An 18,721-nucleotide genomic window follows, 5' to 3' on the forward strand; every position below is an offset into this window, starting at 1 on the left:
CTTCTTAAAAGAGATACCTACATATGCTTTCTCCTCCTTATCTTTTCGTGTCTATCTCAAACCACACCAATTCCATTTTTGCTATCCTATTATCAGCCTTTCAGAATTTGACACAGTTGACCACCCCCTTCTTCTTGGAAATCTTTTATCTTCCATGGTACCACTCTTCATTTTTCTCTGATATATCTTGCTGCTACTTCTTAGTTTTCTTTGCAAATGTCTTTGTTCATAAATGCTGCATTTCCCAGGTCTTGATCCTGAGGCCTCTTATCTCTTTGTTTAAATACACCAATTCATTCAGATTCTTGCCAATTCATTCAATAGCTTAAGCCATAAAAATAGTAATCTCTAGATTTTTCTCTTTTGCTTTCACAACAGCATCCTATTGATTTTACCTTGAAAATAACTTGAGGGAACAGGCATTTAGCCTAGTGGTTAAGTGCCTGTGTCCCACAAGGGAGTACCTGAGTTTCATTCCTGGCTCTGGCTTCTGACTCCAGCCTCCTGCCAGTGCAGATGCCAGGAGGAGCAGTGATGACTCAAGTAATTGGCTTTCTGCCACTTACGTGGGAGACCTGGCTTGTGTTCTTAGCTCTTGGCTTTGGCCTTGGCCCAGCTGCAACTATTGGGGGCATTTGTGGAGTGAATCAGTGCTGGGAGCTCTCTCTGTTTCTTTCTCTGTGTCTCTGCCATTCAGATAAAATAAATAAAAAAAAAAAGCTTGACTCTGTAAACTTTCTGTCTCCACTACCACAGTCTATACTACAATCTCACCTGAATCATTGAAGTTCATTATTAACTGGATTCTTCAACTCCATACTTGTCTTGCTTTAATCAGTTACTCTCATTACAGAGTGAAATTGATTGTGCAAACCCCTACTTCTAGTTTTATTTAAGAGTGACTTGTATACAATAAAATTAACTTTTAAGTGTATCTGCTTCAATGAATTTTGACAAATATATCTATCTATATAGATAGATTGATAGATAGATATACTGATATAACCTCCAGGATATATAACACTTTCATCACCTCCAAAATTTGCCTTGTATATTTTTGAAGTCAGGACTGTTCTTCCATCCCTGCTCTGACAATCACTGAACTGCCTTCTATCACTACTGTTTTAAATTTCCTTGGATTTCATGTAAATGAATCACATCATCTTCTCTGGTTTATCCTGGCTTCTTTCACTTAGTGTAATGCTTTTGAAATTCCTCCACATCGTTGTATGTATCAATAATTTATTCCTTTATATTTTTGAGGAATTTTCCATTATATGGCTGTGCTTAAGTTTGTTATTTACTGTTGATGGATATTGTAATGTTTATGTTTGGGGCAGTTGTGAATATTGAAGTAACAAGTCTTTGTGTAGATAGGTGTTTTTATTTCTCTTGAGTAAATACCTAGGAATGGAATTGCTGGAGAATATGATAAGCATATATTTTGTTTAATACACATGTGTCGATGTTTTTCCAAAGTTGCATTAAAATTTGTTATCCCCCACCAGCAGTATATGAGAGTTCTTATTACTCTGTGTCCTTGCTAACTTGTCAATTTTAGCCCTTTTAGTGGGTGTACAGTGTGTTTTGTTTTTTTAAGTATATATAGACAATTTTTTAAAGATTTATATATATATATATTTTTGACAGGCAGAGTGGATAGTGAGAGAGAGAGAGAGAGAGAGACAGAGAGAAAGGTCTTCCTTTTGCCGTTGGTTCACCCTCCAATGGCCGCCATGGCTGGCGCACCGCACTGATCCGAAGGCAGGAGCCAGGTGTTTTTCCTAGTCTCCCATGGGGTGCAGGGCCCAAGCACTTGGGCCATCCTCCACTGCACTCCCTGGCCACAGCAGAGAGCTGGCCTGTAAGAGGGGCAACTGGGACAGAATCCGGCACCCCGACCGGGACTAGAACCCGGTGTGCCGGCGCCGCTAGGTGGAGGATTAGCCTATTAAGCCACGGCGCCGGCCTAAAGATTTATATATTTTAAAGGCTGAGTTAAAGAGACAGAAGGGAGAGAGAGAGACTTTCCATCCACTGGTTCACTCCCCAAATAGCCTCAATGGTCAGGGATGGGCCAGGCTGAAGCCAGGAGCCAGGAGCTTCTTCCCACGTGGGTGCAGGGGTTTCAAGCACTTGGGCCACCTTCTGCTACTCTCCCAGGCTCATTAGTCAAGAGCTGGATTGCCAGTAGAGCGGCCAGGACTCGAACCCATGCCTATATGGGATGCTAGCACTGCAGATGGTGGTTTTACCCACTGTGCCACAGCGCCAGACCAGTATAGACTGCTTTTACAAAAATACTTATTTGAAAGGTAGAGCATTGAGGGCAATTGGGGGAGAAAGTTTCTAAAGTTTCTATCTGCTGGTTCATTCCCCCAAATGCCTGCAACATCCAGGTCTAGGCCAGGCCTAAACCAGGAGCCAGTAACTACATCCTGATCTCCGACATGGGTGGTAGGGGTCCAAGCACTTGGTCTATCTTGTGCTGCCTTCCCAAGCACATTAACAGGAAGCTGTATTAGATTGAAGCAACCAGTACTCAATGCAGCACTCCACTAAGGAATGCCTGCATCATGTGCAGCATTTTAACCAGCTACACTACAACACCATTTCCTGGTTTGGGTTTTAATTTCTCTACAGACCTATGATATTGAGCAAATTTCCATACACTTATCCAGGCTTCACTTCCAATTCCAACTTCAGCTAATATGCATCCTGGGAGGCAGTGGTGATGGTTCAAGCACAGAGTCTCGCTCACTCTCTGTATGTGTGTGTGTGCGCACACGTGTGCACACCAAATAAAAAGCAGATATTGCCGATCAGTATTTTTTTCTGTCACACATATCAGATTGGTCTCACAAATGCACAATTCCTGTGACCTACACTGTAAGTTAAAGTTTACCTAATACATTCTTGACTGGATTTTCTGTGATCACAATAAGCATAGTTTGGGGGAAACTGAGTTTGCGTGTCTGTCTTGTCTTTTCAAATAAATAAAAATAAATTTAAAAAATGCTAACAGACACCATTGACTTGTTACTAATCCTAGGGGTGAATCATTCATTCTTTCATTTCTTAGTCTGGTGGTGTACCTTTTTCGTAGATTCTCCTCATAGATTGAGAAAGTTCCCTTCTGTTCCTATTTTGCTGAGATTTTTGTTTAAGATTTATTTTATTTATTTGAAAGACCAAGTTACATATATAAAGGGAGAGAGAGAGAGAGAAAGAGAGAGAGAGATCTTCCATCAGCTAGTTCACTCCCCAAGTGGCCAAAATGGTCAGGACTGGGCCAAACCAAAACCAGGAACCTGGAATTCCATCTTGGTCTGCCATGTGGGTGGCAGGGGCCCAAGTACTTGGGCCATTATCTGCTGCCTTCCCAATTGCATTAGCAGGAAGCTGGACTAGAAGTGAAGCAGGCGGGACTTGAACTGGTGCTTGACATTGCAGGCAGCGACTTAAACTGCTGTGCTATGATGCCAGATCTGAGTTTTTTCTTACTATGAATTGGTATTGAATTTTGTCACATGCTTTTTCTGCAACTATTTAAATTATTATTATAGTAATTCATTTTTAATTTGCTAATATGGTGAATTAAGTTGTTTTTTTTTTTATTATTATTTTTTGACAGGCAGAGTGGACAGTGAGAGAGACAGAGAGAAAGGTCTTCCTTTGCCGTTGGTTCACCCTCCAATGGCCGCCGCGGCCGGCGCGCTGCAGCCGGTGCACCGCGCTGATCCGATGGCAGGAGCCAGGAGCCAGGTGCTTTTCCTGGTCTCCCATGGGGTGCAGGGCCCAAGCACCTGGGCCATCCTCCACTGCACTCCCTGGCCACAGCAGAGAGCTGGCCTGGAAGAGGGGCAACCGGGACAGAATCCGGCGCCCCGACCGGGACTAGAACCCGGTGTGCCAGCGCTGCTAGGCAGAGGATTAGCCTAGTGAGCCGCAGCGCCGGCCGAATTAAGTTGATTTTTAAAAAACTTTAGGCCATCACATTCTGGGATTAATCTCAATCATGGTGTATCATCCTTTCAAAATATTATTGGGTTTGATTTGCTAAAATTTTCTTAAGGATTTTTGCATCTATTTTCATGAGGTCTTTTAGGCCTGCAGTTTTCCTTCCTTGTCATTACTTTGTTGGAAATGATTGGGAAGATTCTCACCATGTTAGTTTTTGGAAGATTGTATATAGCATTGATGTACTTCTTCCCTAAATATATAGTAAAAATTCATGAGTAAAGGCATCTGGGCCTGAGCGTTTGTCTTTGCTTGAAATCTTGTAAACATCTTTTAAAATATAGATATGTAGTAGAACTATTCAGGTTTTCTTCTTCTTGAGTAAGCACTGGGTGATATCTCTAGAGGAACTTGTCCATTTCATCTGAGCCATTAAATTTATGGGCTCAGTGTTTCCGAATATTACCTTATCCTTTCAGTGTCTGTGTGAGCTGCAGTGATGTCTTCCATCTCATTGTTGATACTCATTATTTGTGGTGTTTCTTTTTTCTTAGTAAATAGAGGTTTATCAATTGCATTGGTCTTTTTGAAGAATTAGCTTTTGGTTTCATTGAATTTTCTCAGTTTTGTTTTGTTTCATTATTGTTTCCTTCTATTTTTCTGTTAGTGAATTTGTCTTCTAACCCCTCCCGCTAGCCTAGTTTCTGAAGGAGAAGCTTAAATCTTTTTATTTGAAACCTTTGTCCTTGTGCATTTTATGTTGTGAATTTCTCTTTTAAATGATGTTATTTACTCAAATTTTTATATTTTGCCAGTTTATAGTTCTAGTAAAATAATTTCTGATTTATTCTGTTAGTTCTTTTTTGTCTGATGAATTGTTTAGAAGTCAATAATTTAGCATTTAGTTTTTTTTTTTAATTGATGTGAATTTTAGTTTAATTGTAGTTGGAAAATGTAGTGATGTTATCTGCTGGGTTTGTTGTTGTTGTTGTCTTTTATGGGTAATTTTTGCTGTAAGAAGTAAATTTTATTTTAAGATTTATTTATTTTGAAATTCAGAGTTTCATAGAGAGAGGGAGAATGAGAGAGAGAGAGAGAGAGAGAGAGAGAGAGAGAGAGAGAGAGAGAAAGAGAATCTTCCATCTGCTGGTTTACTCCTCAGATGGCTGAAACAGCCAGCACTGGGCCAGACAGGTGGCAGGAGCCAGGAGCTTCATCCAGATCTTCCATGTGGTTACCAGGGGCCCAAGCACTTGGGCCATTCCCTGCTGCTTTTCCAGGCGCATTACGAGGATATGTATTAGAAGCAGAGCAGCCAGACTCGAATTGACACTCATATGGGATGCTCTTGTCATAGGCTTAACCTACTTCACCACAACGCTGGCCCCTCCAGATATTTTCTTAGCCCTGAATGTTAACATCTTGTACCTCTAGTGGATACACCTGCTGGTTATTATTCCACCAATATCTGTCATTATAGCTGTGAGCTTTAGGCAGCATTATCAGACCAGAAAGTCACATTCTTATTCCTTCTAGCCACCATTTTTCTGGATTAAAACTCTTCAGTGGAATTTCTCTGTTTTTGGATGCTTTCCAGTATTTTTAATAACATATTTATGGTTATCTATGGAGTATTTATGTTCCCACTGCACTACTACACCATAATCATAAGTTGTCTCTCCCTGCTCCCACCAAATAAGGCACTTTTTATTTATTTATTTTTTATAGATTTTTGTTTATTTGAAAGGCAGGATTGGAGGGCAGGAAGGCAGAGACAGATCTTCCACCTGCTTGTTTACTTCCTAATGGCCACAATGGCCAGGGTTGGGTCAGGCCAAAGTTAGGAGCCGGGAGCTTCCTCCAGGTCTCCCACATGAGTGCAGAGACCTAAGCACTTGGGCCATCCTCTGCAGCTTTCCCAGGCACATCAGCAGGGAGCTGGATTGGAAAGAAGCAGCTTGGACTCAAATCAGTGCCCATATGGGGTGCTGATGTGATGACATCACAGGAAGCAGCTTTACCTGCTATGCCACAGCACCCAGCCCCAGTCACTTACTTCTAAAAAACTGCTTATTTAAAACTTCACAGAGGGCATGTCACCACCCAACCTAGCCAATCCACACAAGAGCGACTGGTTAAGAGAGGGGCACATGATGCAAGACAGACTGATTAAAACCAAAAAGATGCCATTCTGAGATTTATTTACTGGTGCTGGAGAGGAAGGATACCTGTTTTTCTCCCCTATACTCCTGAGAGGACAAGCCCACCTGAGGAAATAGAGCCAAGAAAGGAGAGAGAAATTGGATTTTGGTAAACCTTAAGTCCAGCTTCTTTATCTAAAGTGAACATTTTCCTAAAGCTTTTGTGCCATGGGATTCATTAAATTAATGTTTTTCACCTAGCCATAGTGAGTGAGGTCTATTTGTGCTTTAAAAAAATATTTATTTTGCTTGGTTTAAAAACAGAAAAAAAGGCAGAAACAAAGATAGAAATTTCCCATCTGCTAGTTCACTCCCCCCAGTGCCCACAACAGCTTGGTCAAAGCCAGGAGCCAGGAACTCCATTCTGGTCCCCTACATGGGTGTCAGTGATCCAAGTACCTCAGCTGTCACCTGCTGCCTTCCAGGGTGCACATTAGCTGGAAGTTGGAATTGGGAACCCCGCCAGATCTCCAGCCCAGGCATTCTGATATGGGATGTGGGCATCCCAAGCAGTCTTAACTGCTGGGCTATATGCCCATCGCCTCCCATCCCCATGTGTCTTGTTAAATGTTAAAATGTAAAGGTTAACTGTCTCGGCCAGCGCCGGGGCTCACTAGGCTAATCCTCCACCTGCGGTGCTGGCACACCGGGTTCTAGTTCCGGTCGGGGTGCCGGATTCTGTCCCGGTTGCCCCTCTTCCAGTCCAGCTCTCTGCTGTGGCCCAGGAGTGCAGTGGAGGATGGCCCAAGTGCTTGGGCCCTGCACCCCATGGGAGACCAGAAAGAAGCACCTGGCTCCTGGCTTCGGATCGGTCCAGCACCAGCAGTGGCAGCCAATTTGGGGAGTAAACCAACGGAAGGAAGACCTTCCTCTCTGTCTCTCTCTCACTGTCCACTCTGCCTGTCAAAAAAAAAAAAAAAAAAGGTTAACTGTCTGAAAACATTCTGAGAATACAGGAATGAGTTGAAGATTGCTTGAGGAGAAAGATTTATCACTGTTCATTCTAGAATTCTTTCTGCTTATTCTTTAATCAAAATTCAAGTCATATATTTTGAATTTCAAAGTTTTTGAAAATTAACGTATTTAAGGATTTTAATATGTAAGCCTGTAATTTGAGTATTTTTTTTTTCATTTACAACCATTCTGGTGATGTTCACTTTGGTATACACCCAGTTATTATTGGTGTTAATTAAAGTATTCATAGAGTTTTATTTGAATACACTACCATTTTTGGTGATTAGCAGTTTGTACAACAGAGACTGATTTTGCAATTCTGTAAAATTTCTTACAGTTTTAAGGAACTAGAAACAAAAATTAGAAAATATGTCGTAACAAGTTGGGGTAGCACTGAAAGATTAAAAATATTTTTAGCCTATGAAAAAGTATTATGTAAAGTAATATAGTAAGCTGTCTCTTTTAGTTTTTGAAAGATCAAATGCTTTAGCAGACTTATTTTTCACAGTTTTTTTGTTTTAATTTTTTTCTGGACTTTGCCTTAGAGGACAGTTTTTTCACTGATGATGGAAGTAAAGGTGTTACTTTAGTATTTCTACTATTTAATTTTTGTGAGGGGGGAAAACCTTATTGTATTATTCATTAATAATAATAAAAACAAAGTTACTATGCCTTATTTACTGACATATTGGTATCTGTGTGCTGCTTTTAATCACTTTTATATTCTTGACTGGTAGAATTTCAAAAGCTTTCCTGAAAAATATTCAGCTTCTTATAATTTAAATTAAGAATTCAGGCATTTTAAATATGTATTACTTTTCATTAAGCAAAAATATACACATTGTTTCCCATCCTTTAAACCAAAAATGAAGATAATTTTTAAAGATACTATTTATTTCTTTGAGATTTAGAGCTACAGGCAGAGAGGGGGAGAGACAAAGTTCTTCCATCCACTGGTTTACTCCCCAAATGACTGGAAAGGCCAGAGCTGTGCCAATTAGAAGCCAGGAGCCAGAAACTTCTTCTGGATCTCCTATGCAGGTGCAGGAGTCCAAGCACTTGGGCCATCTTCCATTACTTTCCCAGGACATTAGCAGCTGGGAGGAAGAGGAGCAGCCAGGACTCAAACTGGCATCCATCTGGGATGCCTACCAACCCAAAACACTGGTCCTGAAAATAAATGTTTCACACCTGATATTGAACCTGTATTTGAATGTTAATATCTGTTACAAAGGAATTGTTTTAGTCTTCTAAAATTATTATTTTATGAGTTTACAAATGTTTTCTCTAGAAAAACTTGAAGAAAGGTTTTATTTGGGAATTCTGCTGATATTGAGTATATTAATTTAGGAGCATTTTAATTTCTAAATAGTTTTGTTTTATAGTCGTAAGGTTAGTAGAGCCTTTTTGACTTGTGTTATATTTTGTTTTGTGTAAAAATTTATCTTTCTGCTATTTTGTTAATACAGAATATGGTTTGTTTTAAATATTATAAGATTCACTGAACTATCACCAGTCAATGATCAAAAATAACCTTGTGAACAGTAGCTTGAAAGTTTAAGATAGTTGAAGGCTAAGTGTGTTGTTCAAATTGTTGTTCAAATGCAACTAAAGGTTTAATCAAACCAGCACCCCCTGGTGTATAAAAAAAATTAAAGCCACAATATAGAAGTTTTTAAATTAGCTTCTAACTACCCAATGAAGTTTTAGTAACATTATGTGTGTTTTTCAACTGAAGAAGAGAAAAAGATAATATACCTCTAATCATTTAAAGAGTGATTTCTGATTATTCTAGCCTTTTGAATTGAAAACTTTCTTGGAGTTGCCCACAGCAGGAGTCATAGAATGTCTCTGTCCTCTGTTAACAGTTTGCATTGTGCAATGTTTTGTAACAGGAAAAATGATAAGAAATAGGGCTGGCACCGTGGCTCAATTGGCTAATCCTCCACCTGTGGCACTGGCACCTGGGGTTCTAGTCCCGGTTGGGGTGCTGGATTCTGTCCCAGTTGCTCCTCTTCCAGTCCAGCTCTCTGCTGTGGCCCGGGAGGGCAGTGGAGGATGGCCCAGTGGAGGATGCTTGGGTCCCTGCACCCGCACGGGAGACCGGGAGGAAGCACCCGGCTCCTTGCTTTGGATCGGCACAGCACTTCCGTAGTGGCCATTGAGGGAGTAAACCAACGGAAGGGAGACCTTTCTCTCTGTCTCTCTCTCACTGTCTATAACTCTCTCTCTCTGTCTCTCTCACTGTCTAACTCTGCCTGTCAAAAAAAAAAAATCATAAGAAATAACTATACCCTATTATTGGTATGATAAATGATAGATTGTGGTGGCACATGTTTGGCCTGGTGGTTAAGATTCTGGTTAAGATACCCATGTCCCATATTGCAGATCTTGGCTCCTGAGTTCGATACCCAGATCCAGCTCCTGACACCAGCTTCTTTTGCTAATGCAGGCCTTGGGAGGCAGTGGTGATAGTTTAAGTAACTGGATTCCTGCCACCCTTGTGGGATACCTGGATTGAATTTCTGATTAGGGGCTTTGGATCCAGCCAGAGAGTATTGCAGGCAAATAAGGAATAAACCTGTAGATCGTAATATATCATGAATGTTCAAAGAAAGCCCAAAACTTATCTTCTGGGAGACTCCAAATACTTTGGGACAGTATATTCTTGAGGCAATTAGTAAAGAATGGGTATGATAAAAAAGGACAGAAGTCAAAGAGCATGTGATATAGACTTTGAATTTCTGAAATGGAAGAAATAACATGACCAAAAATACAGCAGTGGAAGCAGTGGTCATGCACTACAGTGTTTCAAATTGTGTCCAGTACTGGGCATACTGAGATGAATAAGATTAAAGTTTTGCTGTCAAAGAGCTCAAATAAAATCCTGGCTTAGAATTTATTTGCATAGAGGTGATTAGTAAAAACAATGGAACCACGTGAAATAACTGAGGGAGAAAATATACCAAGTGGCTGCACAAAACCTTTAGAAATGCTTACATTTAGGAAAAAAGGAAAAAGGAAATCTGATAAAGGGAGCAGTAGTATTATCGAAAGATACACAGTTAAGAATATAGAGAGTTTGGAACTGGTGCTGTGGTGCAGCAGGTATAATCCTGGCTTGTAGCACTGGCATCCCAGATAGGCACTGGTTCAAGTCCCAGCTGGTCCACTTCTAATCCAGCTCCCTGCTAACGCTCCTGGGAAAGCAGTGGAAGATGGCCCAAGTCTTTGGGCCCCTGCACCCATGTGGGAAATGTGGAAGAAGCTCCTGGCTCCTGGCTTTGGATTGTCCCAGCTCTGGCAGTTACTCCTGTTTGGGGAGTGAACCAGCAGATAGAAGACCTCTCTCTCTATCTCTACCTCTCTCTGTAACTCTGTCTTTCAAATAAATAAAATAAATATTTTTTTTTAAAAAAAAGATAGCATTACATGTCTTGCAGTTTAATGACTCTTAATAAGAGACAATCAAGTACAGACTTCTAGGGACAGAATAAGGATGAAAAGAGTAACAATTAGTTGGCTATAACAATTAGGAATACTTAGTGCCTTTACAGATCAAGTGGAAGGGAGGCATGGAACTTGGCTCAAACATTAAAAAATTCTGAGAAGTGCAGAGGAGGTAGACGTAGCAGGTTAGAGACTTTTTCCCCCAATGTAAATATCTGTAGACTGGAGTGAGAGGGAAGGAAATAAATGGTAGAAACCAGAGACTGGGCTGAGAAATAAAGGAATAGAAATATAGAAATTGTAGTAAAAGAGTGAAAATGAAGACCTCGGAGATGGTATAATTTTGTGTGATCAAACCCATCATTGAGGTAAATGGAATCGAGGAAGATTAAATGGCTAAGTGGTAATTAAAATATATATACACACACACACATATATATATATACACACACACATATATGTATGTATCAGAACCAGGAGTTGATGAAGTAAGACAAAAGAAATGAAGAAGCATATTTCTGTGTTTGAAAAAAGACTCCAGAGCTGTTCTGATGGAAGCTCTTTGGAATCATGGATATTCCTCTTCTACTCTAAATAAGTAAGGAATTCATTCATTCAAAAACATTTCTCATTTTGAATATTTTTTCATGTTATTTGAAAGGCAACTGAATGCTTTCCATGCTTTAATTTTGTTAATGGTTTATTTAATTATTTGAAATCAGGGTTACAAAGAGAGAGAGAGAGAGATCTTCCATCTGCTAGTTCACAGCCAGGGCTAGGCCAGCTGAAGCCATGAACCAGGAGCTTCATCTGGGGCTGCCATTTGCATGCAGAGGACCAAACACTTGGGCCACCTTCCATCTTTTCCCAAGCCATTAGCAGGGAGCAAGATCCAAGGCAGAGGAGATGAGGCACAATCTGCCACCCATATAAGAAGCCGGAATCCCAGGTGGCTAACCCACTAAGCCACAACACTGACCCCCTTGCTTTGATATTTTAACCAAGAATTTTAGAAGAAAGAATAATAAAGTGGAGTAAAGAGTAAAGTAGTCTCGATTTGAACTCCTGTCTCTGCAGTATTGCCAGGCTTAGATGGAATTCTGTGTACACATCTATACATTTTTTTTTTCAGTTGAATTCTGTGGTGAATAAAACTCATATTTTGTTGATGTTTTCTACACAACTGCTTTTAGAGATTACCCTTTTTAGAGTTAAAAAAAGAGCTTTTTTTGTTATCAAATTATGTATGATTGGTTTGTAATTGTTTTTGCAAGAGTTTTTGCAAAGTTCATTTAGTTATGTTTCATGCTTTCTGCTTGGGGGATCTTCCAGATAGAGCTCATTTTGTTCTTCACAGTAATAAAATTAATGTCTGTACTATACACCTGAGAATTTTGCTTACCACCAATTCATTAGTTGTAGAAGTATTTCTGGCCGGCGCCGCGGCTCACTAGGCTAATCCTCCGCCTTGCGTCGCCAGTACACCGGGTTCTAGTCCCGGTCAGGGCACCGGATTCTGTCCCGGTTGCCCCTCTTCCACGCCAGCTCTCTGCTGTGGCCAGGGAGTGCAGTGGAGGATGGCCCAAGTACTTGGGCCCTGCACCTGCATGGAAGACCAGGATAAGTACCTGGCTCCTGCCATCGGATCAGCGCGGTGCGCTGGCTGCAGCGCGCTGGCTGTGGCGGCCAATGGAGGGTGAACCAACAGCAAAGGAAGACCTTTCTCTCTGTCTGTCTCTCTCACTGTCCACTCTGCCTGTCAAAAAAAAAAAAAAAAAGAAAAAGAAAAAGAAAAGAAGTATTTCTGTTATTTTTCAACCATGATCGTCTCAGTTTTTCTTCATTTGTATAGTATTTTCGTATAGTTTTGGTAATTTTGAGTTTATCCCATTAATGTTTTTGTAACAAATTGTGAGTACATACATATAATTGGCAAGTATAATTTTAAATTATTATTTTGTGAATTTAAATGACACATGATTCTCTAAAATCCCTAGGAATGGAATGTTTAGTTCCACTTGCTTGCCAGGAAAATTGATAGAGAAGGAAATATGACAAGTCACAGTATGTTTATAAATAAAACATTTGATTAATCCCATTTGAGCCAGGAAGTTGAATTGATTGGCGACAATTGTAAATTTTATATGTAATCACAAATGAAAACAAACATTGATTTTTTAAAGTCACAAGCTCACTATTTAAGAAAATTAAAGCCAGCGCCGTGGCTCAATAGGCTAATCCTCCACCTTGCGGCACCGGCACACCGGGTTCTAGTCCCGCTTGGGGCGCCGGATTCTGTCCCGGTTGCCCCTCTTCCAGGCCAGCTCTCTGCTATGGCCAGGGAGTGCAGTGGAGGATGGCCCAGGTGCTTGGGCCCTGCACCCCATGGGAGACCAGGAAAAGCACCTGGATCCTGGCTCCTGCCATCGGATCAGCGCGGTGCGCCGGCTGCAGCGGCGGCCATTGGAGGGTGAACCAACGGCAAAGGAAGACCTTTCTCTCTCTGTCTCTCTCTCTCACTGTCCACTCTGCCTGTCAAAAAAAAAAAAAAAAAAAAAAATTAGTTGGGTTTCTGAGAATTGACTGAAAAAAGGTGAAACAGTCTCTCTGGGGGGCATATTAATAATCTTAAAGATACTGATGTTTGTGGTAATCTGTTCTGCAGCCATGTGCTCTATTTTATTTGGAATCAGCTTCTGCTAATACAGTCCGGGATGTAAAAGTACCAATTCACCAATTTTCTGCATAGATTTTTAAAAACTTATTTACTTATTGGAGAGGCAGAGAGAAATATAGACAGAAAGCACTCCCATCCACTAGTTCACTCCCCCATACCAGCAATAGCTAAGACTATGCCCAGACCAAAACCAGGAGCTAAGAACGCAACCCAGATCTCCCAAGTGAATGGCAGGAACCCACTTATTTGAAACATCACCACTGCTTCCCAGAGTCTGTGTTGCTAGGAAGCTGGAGTGAGGTGCTAGAATTGGAATCAAACCCAAGAATTCCAGTGTGGGATGAAAGCATCTTAACCACTAGGCTAAATAACTCACTCCCTATCTTTAGACTTAGGTAAACAAAATAGAAGACTGCCTGACTTAGAAAAGACACTTAAGTTTCTTTTCTGATCTCACAGTTTCTTCATAGGCCTTCTTTGTAACTGTAATGATTAAGATGTACTTCTTGGGTTTGTTGTATTGGAAGCACTACCCTAATCAGAGCTTCTTCCTTAGAGGCTGATACAAGACATATTTACAGCAATTTATTTAAATCTTACTTAAAGGCATTTAAACCTTCCAGTGGAGAATATAGCATATTTCAGTGAAGAATTTAAGATTTAAATCTTTGTGCAGGTACACTCATAATATTTAGGTTTTCAGGGACCAAAAAATCAGAAGGTAGGCATTTGGCACAACAGTTAAAAGCTTCCTTGGGGTGCCCACATCTCATATCAGAGTGCCTGTTAGAAGTCACTACTCCTGGCTCCTTCACTTCTGGTCCAGTCTCCTACTAATGTATACCCATGAAAGGCAAGGAATGATGGCTCACGTACTTGGATTCCTGCCACCCACAAGGGAGACTGCATTGAGTTCCTCGCTCCTGCCTTCAGCATGGCCCAACACCAGCTGTTAAGAGCATTTGGTGAATGATCCAGTATATGGAAGTAGGTCTCTGTCTCTCTGTCTCTCTCTCTCTCCCTCTCTCCCTTTCACATAAGTGAAAATGAATGAATAATTTTTAAAAGAAGAGCAAACGGGAGAGACTTGCTTGATCATTTAGTAATGATGGGAAAAAATATTTATTTTCAACGTATATGTTTTAATCTACTCTCACATCATTTTAATTTGAAATTTAATATTAATTAAATTTCAATGCATAGGCAGAATGAATATAAACAGGAGATAGTAAGGAAGCTTCATTCTTACTTTAAGGTAGAGTATGATATCTTTTACAAGGAAAGTTGTTTTGATAACCTGGAATATGTGATTTGATATCCTATTTTCAGAGTAGCAAGCCAGGAAATGTTAATTATTTCCTTCATGAAAGGGAAGAATTCCAAGTATTGTTCTGCTAAATCTCTATACAATATTAAAAATATATAATGTATATTTTTATATTTTATATAAATACATATATAACATTCCAGCTAAATCTATTTATAAAGTGGAGATTGAAAAGTTATATACATTTGAATTGAATATTGTGTTATGATCAGAAAGTTAAATAATAAGCATTAAGTTGGTAACCATCCATGAATGCATTTAGAAATCTCTAGTAAGTTTATTCCTTAATCCCTTGTTGGTATCAAGCTATTCTTTTCACCTATGGGGTATTACGTGGAATACTGAGCTTCAGTTCTGGAACATGTCTAGAGTGTATGTCAATTTGAGTAATGACTTGGTAACAGATTATGGGCTTGAGTCCTTGGTTTTCAATAATAGATTAATGGATTTTTTCTTTCTTATGTGTAAAAAATTTTGATAATTTATTAATGTGCATGTATTAACGGAAAATTGGCCTCATTTTCTCAGGTCAAACTATTTTAATTAGTAAAAATTACTTACTTAAAACATTGGTTCTCAAATTCAAAACAACATATTATTCATTTGAATTACTTTTAGAGTATTTTCATGTTTCTGGAAACATTTTGTGGGTCTTAAAAGAGCAAAAATGCAGAAGAAAATGTAAATTATAAATTTTAACTATGAACGCTGACATCAGATAAATCTCACCTGTTTTTATAGCACAACTTTAAGTGTGTTTTTTTCCCTCCCAGGACATTTATTCAGAGCAGCTGGGGATCAGCCGTTTAACCTGTCCACAGTGTCGAGTGCCTTCCCAATGGTCAGCCACCCAGTCTTTGGTCTACATTCAGCCAGCTCAGGGCATTCAGAATTTGGTGGTTTGGGGACACTTGGTACACCCACAGCCTTAGCCGCACATCCCCAACTAGCATCTTTTCCAGGTAAACATCTGTTACAAACAGTGGTCAAGGAAAGGAGAAAAGCTTAAAAATGTTCAGGCAGTAATTTGTTTATTATACAGAACTAAAGAATAGTCTAATGCCTGATGTGTTAAAACTTTCATGCAAGAATTGGCTGAATCCTATTTGTCATAAACAAGAGTATAAAACACACTATGTGTTAGGTTGGAGAGCAATTAATTAGGTAGTTAGGTGTTTAGAAGGGAGATGGGCATCTGTTACAGAAGAGAAGAATTCAGCCAAGTTTTTCTCATGTTTTTCCTTGAAGCATGGTATAACATAAAGAAAAGTGTACTTATTGTAAGTGTAGTCTGTTGAATTTTTCTCGGGTTTATTTCATTTAAAAAACTTTTAATATATAATGTGAAACTGAAGTCTGGTTCTTATAGTAAATATTTCCGCACTTTTATTTTGAGTCCTGTATTCTTAAATGTTAGCATTTTTCCAGATTTCGTCAACTATGGAGATACTATAGAGCTGCACCACTTACTAGTCGAAAGGACCAGTATTACCTGAAATTCTACAGGTTATGAGGATACAGTAGTTCAGTATGGTATCCCTTAAAGCTTCACTTAGAAAATCATGCTTTAATTTGTCTTGTTACTTGAGTTTTGAATGTGTTTCTCAATGATTATTTTACTTTAATAAATTTTGATGAGATGCATGTTTTAGTGGATATAAAATCATTTAAAATATTAATATTTAATTCTAAAGACAAATACATCCAAATTTAAATTTGACTTTATCACTTCATAGCTGTGTGACCTTGCACAAGTTATCTAAGGTCTCAGTCTCAGTTTTCTCATCTGATAAATGAAGATAACAATGATAGCTGGCTCTAGGGGCTTTGGTGAAGACTGGCAGAGATAAGCCATGTTAAGTGCTGAATAGGGTGTCTTGCACATGCAATTAGTCCATAATTGCTAAATGTCATTATTTGCTCTTGCCCACTTTAATGGTTAATGAATTGTCAAGTGCTGCTTTAATGGAAATACATATCTTATTTTAACTATACATGTGGAGATGGTTAAATCTATATTTCAAGTACTATTTCTTGAGTCATTTCTTTCATTCAGTTGTCTGAGAGAGTGGATGGTAGAGAGGAAATAATGAAAGTAGACAAAATCCAAAACTAAATCTTAATATTTCCTTTTAAAGTATTAACAGGAACTTATTCCATTAAGTTTTTAGCATGGTTGTTTAACAAGATAAATATTCAACCGATATTTACTGAAATGTAAGATTGCTGAATAAAAATCAAAATAGGTAATAATGTAATTACTGGAATCTTAAATATTTTATTGGTTTATCACAGTTTAATTATAGTATTAATTTGGGCATTTCTAACCAAAATATAATTTCGCTATTGTTAAAATCAAATACCTTCTGCACTGGGTTGTTAGTTAACAAATGTAAAAAAATACCTCTCTAGACTTCACTAATGTTGATCCTTAACTGCATAGAAAATATTTAATAACGTGTCCAGCCTACATAAACTGTTTGCTCATTCACTTAACATACAAAGTTGTTTGAGTATCTTTTGTATTCTGTGCACCAGGCCAATTATTGAGAATTGTACTAACATAGTGTATTTTATGTTGCTTATAGTTTTTAAGAGATGGATAAACAGATGCCTACACGACAGTCTTTAATGATAAAAGTGTGCCTATCTGAGCATACTATATTGTTTTTTGCCAAATGAACAGAGGTTATGCTTGTTCTAAAGGACAAATGTGTTTAATTAGTAGATTTGGCACAATAACTTAAGTATAAATTCTGTGTAATTGGTTTTATTCAGAAGCATAACCAAAATGTGAAAGTTTTTAAATCACACAACAAATAAGGGAGGACACACAAGGAAAACATTAGTTGAAATTTTAAATGGGAAATAATTTGCTTTTAAATTTTATATGCTTGTAAAGTATTCTGCATTTCAAATTAAGTCAAGAAATATAAAATTATTTAGTGAACATTAGTATAATAAAATTATTTCCATTTTATATTGAAATAGCATTTCATGGTCATTTATTTTGAAATATTTATAATTTTCGATCATTATATTTTATATTATATTACCTTTAATTTTTGTGAAGTGTTTGGCTATATCATATTTGGAAGATTTTAAAATTCTGCTCAAACTTCTAGATTCAAGTTGAGATTCAGTATATCCTCTGAAATATTAGAATATTTCCATTGAATATGATTAATGATGCTTTTCTTGAATATATTTACACATTCATCACGTGTGGATTTATGTAATCCTTATTTGTGTTTTTCATTTTATTACCAAGCTGTTTTATGACTAAATTTGTTTTTTATTTTCCTAAATTTGGAAGATAAGTAAACTTGTCACTTAACTAAAATTACATTATCGCCTGTGAAGTAATCCCAGACATTGTAAAATTGATGTTCAGAGGCTCTGCCATGTTCATCTTTTTATTTAATTTGTCATATTTATTTGTTTCCTGTTTTACTCTGTGTTGTCAGCTTATTTATATAACACATGCTTTCCCAGTGTTAAATCTCTACTGTGTACCTCTTTCTTATTGACATTCTGTGGTACATTTTTATGTTTATTTTAAGTTTGATTTTGTCTGTTATACTTTGATTACCTTACTAATTTGGCTGTTTTAAAGTCTATGCATTCTAGGTTAATGCTCTAATTATAGAATCTGTTAAATAAATATCTTAGGGAAACCTCAGTCCCTTTTTATTACTTAGGAAGAACCTAGTTTTCAAACATGTAAATAACACTATGAAATTCCAACTGTGCTGATGCAAGCCCAAAATACACACAAAAAAATTTCTGTCTATCTAAATGAACGTCTTTCATCTACACAGTGGATGAATAATTAATACTTTTGGGTAGTTATTTTTGGTTCAATGCCCATCATTCAGGCACAGCTGAATATATGTTGGTGTCATATTATTGGCAACACCTTCCTGTACTGCAAAAGAATAGTTTTCACGATCTTCTGCTTATTACTGTTTTTTTAGAACTTTGAGAATGGCAGCTGCCATGAACATTTCATTTTTCAAAACCCAGATTTTGCTATTATATGATGAAGGTGCAAATCACTTCACGTTCTCTTTTTCATGAATGAGTATTCCTCAGACAACTTTAAAGATCATATAGTATAATATTCACAGTATTGAGTTTTTCAAACACTAT

The 18,721-nt window shown here is 38.2% G+C and overlaps 1 protein-coding gene across 50 annotated transcripts in view; it reads left to right on the forward strand.

Annotated features, from left to right (window-relative positions):
• The window catches only part of BAZ2B (bromodomain adjacent to zinc finger domain 2B), a 456,715-nt gene that overhangs the window by 301,388 nt on the left and 136,606 nt on the right, over window positions 1-18,721 (forward strand). For 44 of the 50 annotated variants that reach the window (XM_070070785.1, XM_070070790.1, XM_070070796.1 and 41 more), the window contains one exon: window positions 15,343-15,531. The exons of the other annotated variants lie outside the window; for them this stretch is intronic. In XM_070070785.1, coding sequence (XP_069926886.1) covers window positions 15,343-15,531 — 189 coding nt within the window. The remainder of the gene's footprint in view (window positions 1-15,342; window positions 15,532-18,721) is intronic. 50 annotated transcript variants of the gene reach the window in all.

The sequence above is a fragment of the Oryctolagus cuniculus genome, chromosome 3 (assembly GCF_964237555.1).
Source record: "Oryctolagus cuniculus chromosome 3, mOryCun1.1, whole genome shotgun sequence".
Classification (NCBI taxonomy): domain Eukaryota; kingdom Metazoa; phylum Chordata; class Mammalia; order Lagomorpha; family Leporidae; genus Oryctolagus; species Oryctolagus cuniculus.